Source organism: Mesoplodon mirus (assembly GCF_964341445.2).
Source record: "Mesoplodon mirus genome assembly, contig: HAP1_SCAFFOLD_34, whole genome shotgun sequence".
Taxonomy (NCBI): Eukaryota; Metazoa; Chordata; class Mammalia; order Artiodactyla; family Ziphiidae; genus Mesoplodon; species Mesoplodon mirus.
Genome location: NW_028295813.1, coordinates 492,618 through 506,895, shown reverse-complemented (window position 1 = coordinate 506,895; position 14,278 = coordinate 492,618). Strand labels below are relative to the sequence as shown.

Below are 14,278 nucleotides of genomic sequence, written 5' to 3'. Positions count from 1 at the left end.
CATTGGCTCTGTAGCTCTGTTGTTGACTTGTTTTAGGGAACACAATGCACTCCTCCAGAGAGGCAGTTGGCAGTTTACATCCCGCCCATCAGCATAACAGGGCTCCCTGTTCTCCAGGGCCTGTCTTGCCTTTCTGGTTTTTACCCTTTTTGTGGATGTCCCTTTGGACCGGTGGGAAGTGATACTTCTTTGTAGTGCATACTTCCATTGCCCACTTGCTTGCTTGACCAAAAAGGGCGTATGTGTTTTCTCCTGAATATACTCAGGAGAAAACGCATACGCCCTTTTTGGCCAAGTGCATCATTGTCGAAATTTTGCCCCTCTTCCTGTGCTTTAAAGGCGATTCCAACATATCTCTTGAAATCTGTTTAATGCTATTCTCCCTCACTTTCAAGACCGCGTGTTTGCCTTCCCTCAACAGATTTTTGTTTTTTTTTTTTGTTTTTTTTTTTTTTTCAAGTGTAAATTAAAAGCTTTATTGAATAAAAATGTTTCAGAGTAAGCAAGACTGTAAGAAAGCAGAATATTTTACATCTCTAAAAAATATCAGAGCTAAATCTCTAAAAATGCAGTATAAAGAAAAGCCTATACCTTAAAACCCCTCTCTCCCCCAACATACAATTTGGAATATCAATTATGTACAACAACTGTACTCAAGTTTATATTGTTCCAAAACCTTAATACTAGAAAATCATCTCCCAAAAAAGGCCTATAACTGGTTTAATTGCACCCTAGGAATACTGTCTGCCATAAAAATCAATACATTTCAGAGCTTATAAGTATTAAAAAACTAGTGTCCCAGAAAGGGGATATCAGAAGTAGAATATAGGGTTTGGGGATCTGAGCTCAAGTGGTTTAAGGCGTTTTTCTTTTTCTGTTATTCCTCCTTTAAACTCATCACTTTGCTCTAATATGCAACATGGCAAACAGCAATACAAAAGATCTTATAAAAATATTGCAGCTTACAGTAAATTATGAGAAGCACAGATACCACCAGAGAAGAAAGCAATCACTTGGGGGTGTAGTCAAACTCATTGGCAAATACCATAGCTTATTTGGGACACAATGAATCTCTCCAAGCACCAAGGGTGCTCAAAAGGTGCTCCAAAAGGATGGTTATGCTATATCTCAATAATCCAGTTCAGGATGTGGTTTAGAAAGCAGGATGCAATAAATTCCCCATATATATCGGAGCAAGCAGTAAATTCCCCATATGTATCAGAGTAAGAAAATTAACCTAAATTTTTTTTAAAAGACTAAATATTTGATCTCTTAACAGAGGACTACTAAACAATAAATTGGTAGTCATGTAAAAATATACAAACTGTGCCCTTTATACTAAAGTGCATTCAGTCACAATGTTTAGGCCCCTAAATCCCTTCTGCATGTTTCGTAATACCCCAATTGAATTTTTAGTGTAACAGTGTACTAGTAATCATCTCTCCATTTTCATATTGTCTTTTGGGAGTACAGTGGAAGCTGGATCATATCCGTTGGAATATCCCCCGCCACACACACATACACACTCCCAACCCCCAAAAGACCTTAAAGCAGTTGTGTATATCATCATTGCTAAAAGAGAGGATTTAAGTAATGTTATCTAGCATTTAGAATCAGTTCACTTAAGCTGCACAGTATGGGATTTTTTTGAAGCAAGAACTCTTTCCCAAAGTTACTTCCACATAAATTACAGCTCATGCTAAGACAGCTGTTTTGTGCATCACTTTGATAAAGGGCAGTGGCTCACTAACACTAACATAAATTTAAGGCCCAGCATCATTGCAATTTGTTATTCCTCATCTTCATCCTCATCATAGTACCGATTTCTCTTTATCTGTTCCTCCACAGAGAGCTCTTTGACTACTTCTCCCTCCCAGAATCCCACATCCTGGGATTTCTGATTCTGAGTAGTGAATTCTTTAGTGGAGGTGTCATCTGCAAAGCTAGACCAATTTTTAGACTTGGGTTCTAGTGAAGACTGCTGCGTGAGAAGGTTTCTATCACCTTCATCTAAGTTTGCACCATTTTCTATAAGATTTTCACTCCCCATCTCAAAACTGTGAACTTCCTTACTTCTCCTTCCTGCCTCCTCTCCTTTAGATCCCTTGTTTGGCCACGTTGTTTTTTCCACACTCTCATTCTTCTCGGAGGCGTTGGCATTTTCCATTTGTTTCCTTTCTGCTGCTACACCTCCTCCAAACTCCTCACTCTGCTCTGACATGCTCCAGCCTTTCCTGATAGATGGGGACAAGGTTTTGGGGCTCTTGACTGAAGAGGTTCGAAATGAAGCTGCTACAGTGAATGGGCGGCTTCTCTCCTTCAGTGAAGAAGTTCGTCTTAGCTTCTTCAGATCCAGATCTACATCCTCAGGAGCTTCAGGCTTGCTGATTTCATCCTCAGGAGGCCACTTAGGCTTTGATACTTTGATCCCTTCCTCCAAGGCACTTCCTGAACTGCCAAGTTCAGTAGGGGGCGGCCAGGCAATCCTCAACTTCTTGGTTTCAGCTGGCTTGTCTTCTTTCTCCAGCGGGGGCGAGGCCTTGGCTTCCATACTTGCAGTCAGCACACCAACCTTAGCAATGGGGGCATCTTCTACCCCTGGGCTCTGAGGGGTCTCCCCTGCATTTGGAAGCTGGGCTGGTCTCTCCAATGTTTCTTCGTTTTCATTTTTGCTTGCCCACAGATCCTTGTGTGGTCTGTGTCCAAAGCCTTCATCATAGTTGCCTTTAGATTTAAAGAGTTGATTGAAGTGAGGCTTGCAATAGATTCTCCCATGTAAAGAGGCATATGTTCCTAGACTCAGTTTGTTGTTGCAATAGGAACAACGGAAGCAGCTGATGTGAAACACCTGCTTGTTGGCCAAGAGACGCTCCATTGAGTAGACTGTTTTCTGACATTCCACGCAGGTCTCTCTTGCAGGTGCCTGAAACTTCTTCACTGCTTTGGGAGGAGAACTTTCAGAAAGGCCGGAAGCTCTGGCATCTGGACTTAGTGGCTTGGGATGCACAGGCTGCTGGAACTCACTCTTAACCTGGGAGTTACGGGAATCATCCTCAGCAGGGGCAGAACGGGCTGTCAGGCTATTCTCAGATGCAGAAACCTTTTCTCCATCCTGATGGGCGATGCAGACCTCAGGACCTGGGGGCACATTCTCCTTTTGCTCCAATTTATGAGTTTTGATTTCACCACCACTAGCTCTCAACTCATTTGTATAGTTGGTGGAACTGCTTTGTTTGGACACAGCTGCCTGGTACTTGGCCATTCGATCCTTTATGGAGGTTTCTGACAGGCGTGGGAACTCCAGATTTCGCCTACTCTCGCTTTTCTCTGAGTTGAATGATGAAGGTGACAACTGACCTGGGCCTATTTCCAAGTCATCCAGAGAATAGCTGTTTTCAGAGATCTTTCTTCCACCTGCACTTCGGCTTTGGGCCCGAAGAATCTTGGTTTGAGTTGGTTCACCTTTCTCAAACATCATCTTAAGCCTGTTCAGCGGAACATTGTATTTCTCTATTTTGTTTGCAGCTTCTGCATTTTCACTTATTTCGGGTTTTCCTACTTCATGCCTGGATTCTCCCAGACAATTTTCCATTTTTTTACTTTCTGCTGAGTGGTCTTTAAGATGCTCACTGTCCTCGATGCGGGGGTACGTATACTGAATAAGAGCTTCAGGAGGCGATTTGATTCTAGGTCTGGGGTGGACTCGTTCCTCTTGGTCAGCCTCGACCCCAGAGGCAGAGCTGTTTGCCACTTCAGCGGGAGGAGGGTCGCCTCTATGCCTGACCTCGGTGCTGCTGTTTCGCACGGAGTCTGGGAGAGAGTCTGCTCCCAGCACTGGGTTCTCCCACTTCTTCTTTAACACGGTCAGGTTCCCCCTTCTAAAGTGCTGGGAGAGATTTTCAGTGTTCTAGAAGAACAAAAAGTGAATGCCAGTTATAACTTGCCTGCTGAAACATTCAAACATGCTGTTCTTTGTAAAATGAAAGTTAAAACTCCAAGCAGCTCCTGGTCCACTGTCGTTTCAGACAGCTGTGAACAGTTACAGCCCTGCCACATGGAGAAAGCATCCACCGCAAGAGAGGGAGAGGGGAAGAGAGCCCTCAACAGATTTTTGGATGATAGTTGTCCTTTATTACTATGCCAGGTTGTGAATTGCTCTGCCCTATAGCTCCATTTTTTAACTCGTTTTTTGTGAGCTGAACGCAAGTCCCATATTTTCGATTGGGACCTATACTGTTTCCCGGTGGGTGGCTGAGACTTTGGTCAATTCTTCTTCCTCCCGGGAAATAAGAGTGACATATGCCCGTCCAAATGCCTAACAGCTACTCTCTCATTGGTTCTCCCTCCTCCCATTCATCGTCTGCGAAATGGGTAACCTGTGCGAAACAGGAGGTTAAAGGTGCTGTCTCTCCAGGTTGGGAGATTGATAGTAAAGCAGTTGGAAAGTCACAGCGGAGCACCAGGAGAGGGACTATTCGTTGAGTTTTAGAGACCTTTCGTATTCACAGTGTGTCCATTCTCTAGGTTTCCTGTACATGTTATAGTTGTAGTAATATTCCCTTCAACCTGGAGAGTTGGGACCCATGGAATGGGTGCCATGCATTATTGCTTTAAAGGGTCTGCATTTGCTCACCCAATCTCACCAATCCTCTCAGTCCCATGTGTCCAGCCTTATGCCACATCCAGCTGTCATTGTAGATAGGGTCATTCCAGGTTTCATCAGAGACCCTGAAGGAATTGTACAGAATTTCCCTGTTTTTTTGTTTTGTTTTTGAAATTCCTTTTTATAGTGAGTTTGAGCTGATTTTCGCTGCCATGATTATGCCTGTCTAGAAACACTTGATTCTCTTACGGAGACATATCAAGACATAGGTTTTAAGATGCTTACTACTCAGATATATTCCTCTGCGGGAAATATGGGGTTTTGAGTCCTTTTCACTGCGGATGGTGTAGGTCTTGTCTATTCCATAGTTGCTTTTTGGAACGGTACCTGTGCTTATATCAAACTCTGGTTTTATGCATCACCCCACCTCTCCTTCCCCCTTAAGCAGGCATAAGAGTGTTTTGTAAATGTGAGACTCTGTTCTCTTTCCTAACTCAGTTCATGTGTAGCCATGTTTACAGGATCTTAATAAGTGATATCTTATGATACATTTATTTTTCTGTTTGACTTATTTCCCTGAGAATCATCGTACCTGAATCCACTCATTTTGCTGCTACTGGTCTTATGACTTTGATTTCATCGCTGAGGGATATTCCATCGTACGTAAGTACCACAATTTTTTGAACCATTTTTATATTTCCTGGAATATTTAAGGTGTACGCAAGTTGAGGTTCTTGTAAGCAGTGCAGCCCTCAATTTTGGGGTGGCTCTGTCATATTGATTTTCAGTTTTCCCAAGGTATATTCCCTAGACTGGAAGTGTCCTTGGCTCTGTAGCTCTGTTGTTTACTTGTTTTAGGGAACACCATGCAGACCTCCAGAGAGGCAGTTGGCAATTTACATTCCGGCCATCAGCATAACAAGGCTCCCTGTTCTCCAGGGCCTGTCTTGCCTTTCTGGTTTTTACCCATTTTGTGGATGTCCCTTTTGACCAATGGGAAGTGATACATCTTTGTAGTGCAGACTTGCATTGCCCACTTGCTTGCTTGGCCAAAAGTGCCGTATGCGTTTTCTCCTGAATATATTCAGGACAAAACGCATATGCCTTTTTTGGCCAAGTTCATCATTGTCGAAGTTGTGCCCCTCTTCCTGTTCTTTAAAGGTGATTCCAACGTACCTCTTGAAATCTATTTCCTGCTATTCTGCCTCGCTTTCAAGTCCGCCTCGTTGGCTTCCCTCAACAGATTTTTGGACGATAGTTGACCTCTATTACTCTGCCAGTTTGTGAATTGCTGTGCCCCTGAGCTCCATTTTTTAACTCGTTTTTTGTGAGCTGAACGCAAGTCCAATATTTTTGTTCAGGACCTATACTGGTTTTGGGTGGGTGGCTGAGACTTTGGTTAATTCTTCTTCATCCCGGGAAATAAGAGGGACATGTGCCCGTCCAAATGCCTAACAGCTACTCTCTCATTGTTTCTCCCTCTTCCCTTGCATTCTTTGCCAAATTGGCAACCTGTGCGAACCAGGAGGTTAAAAGTGCTGTCTGTCCAGGTTGGGAGATTGATAGTAAAGCAGTTGGAAAGTCATACCGGAGCACCAGGAGAGGGACTATTTGTTGAGTTTTAGGGACATTTCGTATTCACATTGTGTCCATTCTCTAGGTTTCCCGTACATGTTATAGCTGTAGTAATATTCCCTTCAACCTGCAGAGTTGGGACCCATGGAATGTGTGCCATGAATTATTGCTTTAAAGGGTCTGCATTTGCTCACCCAATCTCACCAATCCTCTCAGTCCCATGTGTTCAGCCTTATGCCACATCCAGCTGTCATTGTAGATAGGGTCATTCCAGGTTTCTTCAGAGACCCTGAAAGAATTGTAAAGAATTTCCCTTTTTTTTATTTTTGAAATTCCTTTTTATAGTTGGTTTGAGCTGATTCTCGCTGCCATGTTTATGCCAGTCTAGACACACTTGATTCCTTAAAGAGACATATCAATACATAGGTTTTAAGATTCTTACTTGTCAGATATATTCCTCTGTGGGAAATTTGGTGTTTTGAGTCCCTTTCACTGAGGAAGGTGTAGGTTTTGTCTATACCGTAGTTGGTTTTTGGAACGGTACCTTTGCTTATATCAAACTCTTGTTTTATGCATCACCCCACCTCTCCTTCCCCCTTAAGCAGGCATAAGAGTGTTTTCTAAATGTGAGACTCTCTTCTCTTTCCTAACTCAGTTCATGTGTAGCCATGTTTACAGGATCTTCATAAGTGATATCTTATGATAAGTTTCTTTTTCTGTGTGACTTATTTCACTTAGAATCATTGTACCTGAATCCACTCATTTTGCTGCTACTGGTCTTATGACATTGATTTCATGGCTGAGGGATATTCCATCGTACGTAAGTTCCACAGTTTCTTCAACCCTTTTTTTCTTTCCTGGGATTTTTAAGGTGGACACAATTTGAGGCTCTTTTAAGCAGTGCAAACATAAATTTTGGGGTGGCTCTGGCTTATTGATTTTCAATTTTCCCAAGGTATATTCCTTAGCCTGAAAGTGCCCTTGGCTCTGTAGCTCTGTTGTTTATTTTTTTAGGGAACACAATGCACTCCTCCAGAGAGGCAGTTGGCAACTTACGTCCCGAACATCATCATAAAAAGTCTCCCAGTTTTCCAGCGCCTGTCTTGCCTTTCTGGTTTTTACACAATTTGCGGATGTCCCTTTTGACCAGTGGGAAGTGATGCTTCCTTGTAGTGCAGTTTCACATTGCCCGTTTGATTGTCTGGCCAAAAAGGTTCTATGTGTTTTCTCCTGAATATATTCAGGAGAAAACTCATACGCCCTTTTTGGCCAAGTGTATCATTGTCAAAGTTGTGCCCCTATTCCTGTGCTTTAAAGGCACTTCCAACGTACCTCTTGAAATCCGTTTCCGCCTATTCTGCCTCGCTTTCAAATCCGCCTCTTTGCCTTCCCTCAACAGATTTTTGCACGATAGCGGTCCTTTACTCCTCTGCCAGTTTGTGAATTGCTGTGCCCCTGAGCTCCATTTTTCAACTCGTTTTTTGTGAGCTGAATGCAAGTCCAAAATATTGGTTCAGGTCCTATACTGCTTCCCAGCGGGTGCCTGAGACTTTGGTTAATTCTTCTTCCTGCCGCAAAATTAGTGTCACATGTGCCCCTCCAAATACCTAACAGCTACTCTCTCATTGGTTCTTCCTCTTCCCTTTCATCCTCTGCCAAATTGTCAACCTGTGCAAACCAGGAGGTTAAAGGGGCTGTCTCTCCCAGTTGGGAGATTGATATGAAAGGCATTGGAAAGTGAAACTGGAGCACCAGGATGGGGACTATTCGTTGAGTTTTAGAAACCTTTCATATTCACAGTGGGTCCATTCTCTTGGTTACCCGTACATGTTATAGCTCTAGTAATATTCCCCTCAATCTGGAGAGTTGGGACCCATCGAATGGCTGCCACACGTTATTGCTTTAAGGTTCTGCATTTGCTCACCCAATCTCACCAATCCTCTCAGTCCCATGTGTCCAGCCATATGCCACATCCTGCTGTCATTGTAGATAGAGTCATACCAGGTTTCATCAGAGACCCTGAAGGAATTGTAAAGAATTTCCCTGTTTTTTTGGTTTGATTTTGAAATTCCTTTCTATAGTGGGTTTGAGCTGATTCTCACTGCCATGTTTATTCCAGTCTAGACATACTTGATTCCCTTACGGAGATATATCAATACATAGGTTTTAAGATTCTTATTAGTAAGATATATTCCTCTGCGGGGAATATGGGTTGTTGTGTCCCTTTCCCTGAAGAAGGTGTAGGTCTTGTCTATTCCGTTTTAGGTTTTTGGAAAGGTACCTGTACTAATTCAAACTCTGGTTTTATGCATCACCCCACCTCTCAATCCCCCTTAAGCAGGCATAATAATGTTTTCTAAATGTGAGTCTCTCTTCTCTTTCCTAACACAGTTCATGTGTAGCCATATTTACAGGATCTTCACAAGTGATATCTTATGGTAATTTTCTTTTTCTGTGTGACTTATTTCACTTAGAATCATCGTACCTGAATCCACTCATTTTGCTGCTACTGGCCTTATGACATTGATTACATGGCTGAGGGATATTCCTTGTACATAAGTACCACAATTTCTTGAACCATTTTTGTCTTTCCTGGGATATTTAAGGTGTACCCAAGTTGAGGTTCTTGAAAGAAGTGAAACCCTAAATTTTGGGGTGGCTCTGTCTTATTGATTTTCAGTTTTCCCAATGTATATTTCCTAGACTGGACGTGCCCTTGGCTCTGTAGCTCTGTTGTTTATTTGTTTTACGGAACACAATTCACTCCTCCAGAGAGGCAGTTGGCAACTTAATCCCGCCAATCAGCATAACAAGGCTCCCAGTTCTCAATGGGCTGTCTTGCCTTTCTGGTTTTTACACATTTTGCGGATATCCCTTTTGACTGGTTTGAGGTGATAATTCTTTGTAGTGCAGATTTGCATTGTCTGCTTGCTGGATGGCCAAAAAGGGTGTATTCGTTTTCTCCTGAATATATTCAGGAGAAAAGGCATACGCCCTTTTTGGCCAAGTGCATCATTGTCAAAGTTGTGCCCATCTTCCTGTGCTTTAAAGGCGATTCCAACATACCTCTCGAAATCTGTTTCCTGCTATTCTGCATCGCTTTCAAGTCCGCCTCGTTGCCTTCCATTAAACAAATATTTGGACGATAGTTGTCCTGTATTTCTCTGCCAGTTTGTGAATTGCTGTGCCCATGAGCTCCATTTTTCAACTCGTTTTTTTGTGAGCTGAATGCATGTCCAAACTTTGGTTCAGGACCTATACTGGTGTGTGGTGGGTGGCTGAGACTTTGGTTAATTTTTCTTCCGGCCGGGAAATTAGAGGGACATGTTCCCGTCCAAATGCCTAACAGCTACTCTCTTATTGGTTCTCCCTCTTTCCTTTCATCCTCTGGCAAATTGGCAACTTGTGAGAACCAGGAGGTTAAAGGGGCTGTCTCTCCAAGTTGGGAGATTGATAGTAAAGCAAATGGAAAGTCAAACCGGAGCACCAGGAGAGGGACTATTAGTTGAGTTTTAGAGACCTTTCGTATTCACAGTGTGTCCATTCTCTAGGTTTCCCGTACATGTTATAGCTGTAGTAATATTCCCTTCAACCTTGAGAGTTGGGACCCATGGAATGGGTGCCACTCATTATTGCTTTAAAGGGTCTGCATTTGCTCACCCAATCTCACCAATCCTCTCAGTCCCAAGTGTCCAGCCTTATGCCACATCCAGCTGTCATTGTAGATAGGGTCATTCCATGTTTCATCAGAGACCATGAAAGAATTGTAAGAAATTTCCCTGTTTTTTTGTTTTGTTTTTGAAATTCCTTTTTATAGTGGGTTTGAGCTGATTCTCACTGTCACGTTTATGCCAGTCTAGAAACACTTGATTCCCTTATGGAGACATATCAATACATAGGTTTTAAGATTCATACTAGTAAGTTATATTACTCTGTGGTGAATATGAGGTGTTGAGTCCCTTTCACTGAGGAATGTGTAGGTCTTGTCTATTTCGTATTTGGTTTTTGGAACGGTACCTGTACTAATATCAAAATATGATTTTATGCATCACCCCACCTCTCCTTCCCCCTTAAGCAGGCATAAGCGTTTTTTTTTAAATGTGAGTCTCTCTTCGCTTTCCTAACTCAGTTCATATGTAGCCATGTTTACAGGATCTTCATAAGTGATATCTTATGATAAGTTTCTTTTTCTGTGTGACTTATTTCACTTAGAATCATCGTACCTGAATCCACGCATTTTGCTGCTACTGGCCTTATGACATTGATTTCATGGCTGAGCGATATTCCATCATACGTAAGTACCACAATTTCTTGAACCATTTTTGTCTTTCCTGGGATATTTAAGGTGTACACACGTTGAGGTTTTTGTGAGCAGTGCAGCCCTGAATTTTGGTGTGGATCTGTCTTATTTATTTTCAGTTTTCCCAAGGTATATTCCCTAGACTGGAAGTGCCCTTGGCTCTGTAGCTCTGTTTTTTACTTGTTTTAGGGAAAACAATGCACTTCTCCAGAGAGGCTGTTGGCAATTTACATCCCGCCCATCAGCATAACAAGGCTCCCTGTTCTCCAGGGCCTGTCTTGCCTGTCTGGTTTTTACCCATTTTGTGGATGTCCCTTTTGACCGGTGGGAAGTGATACTTCTTTGTAGTGCAGATTTGCATTGCCCGCTTGCTTGCTTGTCCAAAATGTGCGTATGCGTTTTTTCCTGAATATATTCACGTGAAAACCCATATGCCCTTTATGGCCATTTCCATAATTTTCGAAGTTGTAATGCTTTTCCTGTGTTTAAAGGCGATTCCAATGTACCTCTTGAAATCTGTTTCATGCCATTCTGCCTCATTTTCCCTTCCGTCTCGTGGCTTTCCCTCAACAGATTTTTCGAAGAGAGTAGTCCTTTATAACTCTGCAGGTTAGTGAATTGCTGTGGCCCTGAGCTCCATTTTTCGACTCGCGTTTTTGTGATCTGACCGCAAATCTACAGTTTTGCTTCTGGACTTATACTGGTTCTGGGGGGCAGGCTGAGACTTTGGTTAATTCCTCTTAGTGATGGGAAATTAGAGAGTCATGTGGCCGTCCAAATGCCTACAGCTACTCTCTCATTGGTTCTCTCTCTTCCCTTATATCCTCTGCACAATTTGCCAACTGTGCGAACCAGGAGGTTATAGGGGCTGACTTTCCAAGTTGGGAGATTGATAGTAAAGCAGTTGGAATGTCAAACTGGAGTACAAGTAGAGTTTTAGAAACCTTTCACCATCAGATGGTTTCCATTCTCTAGGTTCCCATACACGTTATAACTGTAGTGATATTCCCTTCTACCTGGAGAGATGGGAACCATGGAATGGGTGGCAGGCATTATTGCTTTAAAGGGTCTGCATTTTTTCACCCAATCTCACCAATCCTCTCAGTCCCAAGTGACCAGCCTTATGCCACATCCAGCTGTCATTGTAGATACAGTCATTCCAGGTTTCATCAGAACCCCTGAAGGTATTGTGTAAGAATTTTACTGTTTTTATGTTTTGTTTTGAAATTCATATTTATAGTGGGTTTGAGCTGATTATCACTGCCATGTTTATGTCGTTCTAGACACACTTGGTTCCCTTATTGAGACATATCAATACATAGGTTTTAAAATTCTTAATAGTCAGATATATTTCTCTGCGGGGAATAGGGTTGGTGAGTTCCGTTCACTGAGGAAGGAGTAGGGCTTGTCTCTTCTGTTTTTGGATTATGGAACGGTACCTGTGCTAATATCAATCTTATGTTTTGTGCATCTCCCCACCTCTCTTTCCCCTTAAGCAAGCGTTAGATTGTTTTCTAAATCTGACACTCTTTTCTCTTCCCTAAATCAGTTCATATGTAGCCATATTTACATTCTCTTCATAAGTGATATCTTATGTCAGAATGCACCATGGCCGTTCTCATAATAATGCTCCATGACCCCTGTCATCACAATGCACCATGCCCTGGTTATCAAAATGCTCCGTGTCCCTTGTCATCACAATTCTCCACGTCCTTGTCATCACAGTGCTACATGACACTACTCATCAAAATGTTACATGCACTTGTCATCAAAATTCACCTTCCACATGACATTGCAATGCTCCATGCACTTGTCATCACAATGCTCCATGCACATGTCAGCACAAAGCTCCATGCACTTGTCATCACAATGCTCCATGACACCTGTCATCACAATGCTCACTGACACCTGTCATCACAATGCTTCATGCCCCTTGTTATTACAGTGCTCCATGATGCTCGACATCACAATTACCCAAGGTCTCCTCATCACAATGCTCCATGGCCAATATCATCACAATTCTCCATAACCACTGTCATCACAACACTCCATGACACCTGACAACACAATGATTCGGGACTCTTGTCATCACAATGTTCCATTCCCTAGTCATCACAATGTTCCATGACACCGGTCATCAAAATACTCCATGAATATTTTCAGCCCAATGTTCCATGACCCTTGTCATCACAGTGATCCATGTCGTTGTCATCCCTATGCTCCATGACCACTGTTTTCACAATGCTCCGTGACACTTGTCATCACAGTGCTCCATGACACCTGTCATCACAATGCTCCATGCCTTTGTCAGCAAAATGTTACATGACCGTATAATTACAATGCTCTATTTGCTTGTCATCAAATCCTCCATGAAACTTGGGATCACATTGCTACATGCCCTTGTCATCACAATGCTCCATGCTCCTTGAAATCAAAATGATCCATGACCTCTGTCATCACAATGCTCCAAGCCCTTGTGATCACAATGTTCCATAACATTTGTCATCACAACGCTCCATGATGCTTGTCATCACAATACTCCATGCCCTTTTCATCACAATGCTCCATGACCTTCTCATCACAATTCTCAATACACTTGTCATCACAATGCTCCCTGACACTTGTCGTCAGAATGCTCCTTGAACACTGTCACGAAAAGGCTCCATGCCTTTTTCATCACAATGCCCCATGCCGTTTTCATCACAATGCTCCATGCCATTGTCATCAAAATACTACACAAGCTAGTCATCAGAATGCTCCATGACCCTTGTCATCACAATTCTCCATGCACTTGTCAGCACAATGCTCCCTGACCCTTGTCATCACAATGCTCCAAGCCATTGTCATCACAATGCTCCATTACATTTGTCATCAGAATCCTCCATGACACTTGGCATCACAATGCTCCATGCCATTGTCATGAGAATGGGCCATTACATATGTCATCACAATGCTCCCTGACACCTGTCTTCACAATACTTCATGACCTACTTGTTCATCACAATGCTCCATGCCCTTGTCATCTCAATGCTCCGTGGCTCCAGTCATCACAATGCTTCATGACCTTTGTCACCACAATGGTCCATGCCCTCGTCATCAACAGTCTCTGTGACCTTTTTAACCACAATGCTCCATGAACTTTTCATCACAATGCTCTTTGACCCTTGTCATTACAATGCTCTATGCCTTTCTCAGCACAATGCTCCATGACCCTTGACATCACAATTCTCCATGCACTTGTCAGCACAATGCTCCATGACACATGTCATCACAATGCTCCATGACTCCTGTCATCACAGTGCTCCATAACTCCAGTCATCACAATGCTTCATAACGTTTGTCATCACAATGATCAATGCCCGTGTCATCAACAGGCTCTGTGACCTTTGTAACCACAATGATCCATGAAGTTTTCATCACAATTCTCTGTGACCCTTGTCATCACAATGCTCCATTTCTTTGTGAGAACAATGGTCCATGACCATTGTCTTCAAAATGTGCCACGCACATTTCATCACAACGGTCCACAAAATTTTCATTGCCATGCTCCATAAACCTTGTAATCACAGTGCTCCATGCACTTCTCATCAAAATGCTCTCTCACCAGAGATATCACAGTGTTCCATCACTAGTCATCACAATACTCTCTCACCCCTGTAATCACAATGTTCCATGACCCTTTCATCACACTGCTACATCCCCTTATCGTCACAATGTTCCATGACCCCTGACATCACAATGTTCCATAACCCCTGTCATCAAAATGCGCCATGATCTTTTTCATCCCAAAGCTCCAAGAC

General features: G+C 42.7%; 1 protein-coding gene across 1 annotated transcript; it reads right to left on the bottom strand.

The window, feature by feature from the left end:
- Window positions 1-454: 454 nt before the first annotated feature.
- Window positions 455-3,904, bottom strand: LOC309797308 (LIM domain and actin-binding protein 1). The gene has a single exon (XM_082645917.1). It carries the CDS (start codon window positions 3,590-3,592, stop codon window positions 1,790-1,792), a length of 1,803 nt encoding a protein of 600 aa, XP_082502043.1. The 5' UTR covers window positions 3,593-3,904; the 3' UTR covers window positions 455-1,789.
- Window positions 3,905-14,278: the final 10,374 nt, after the last annotated feature.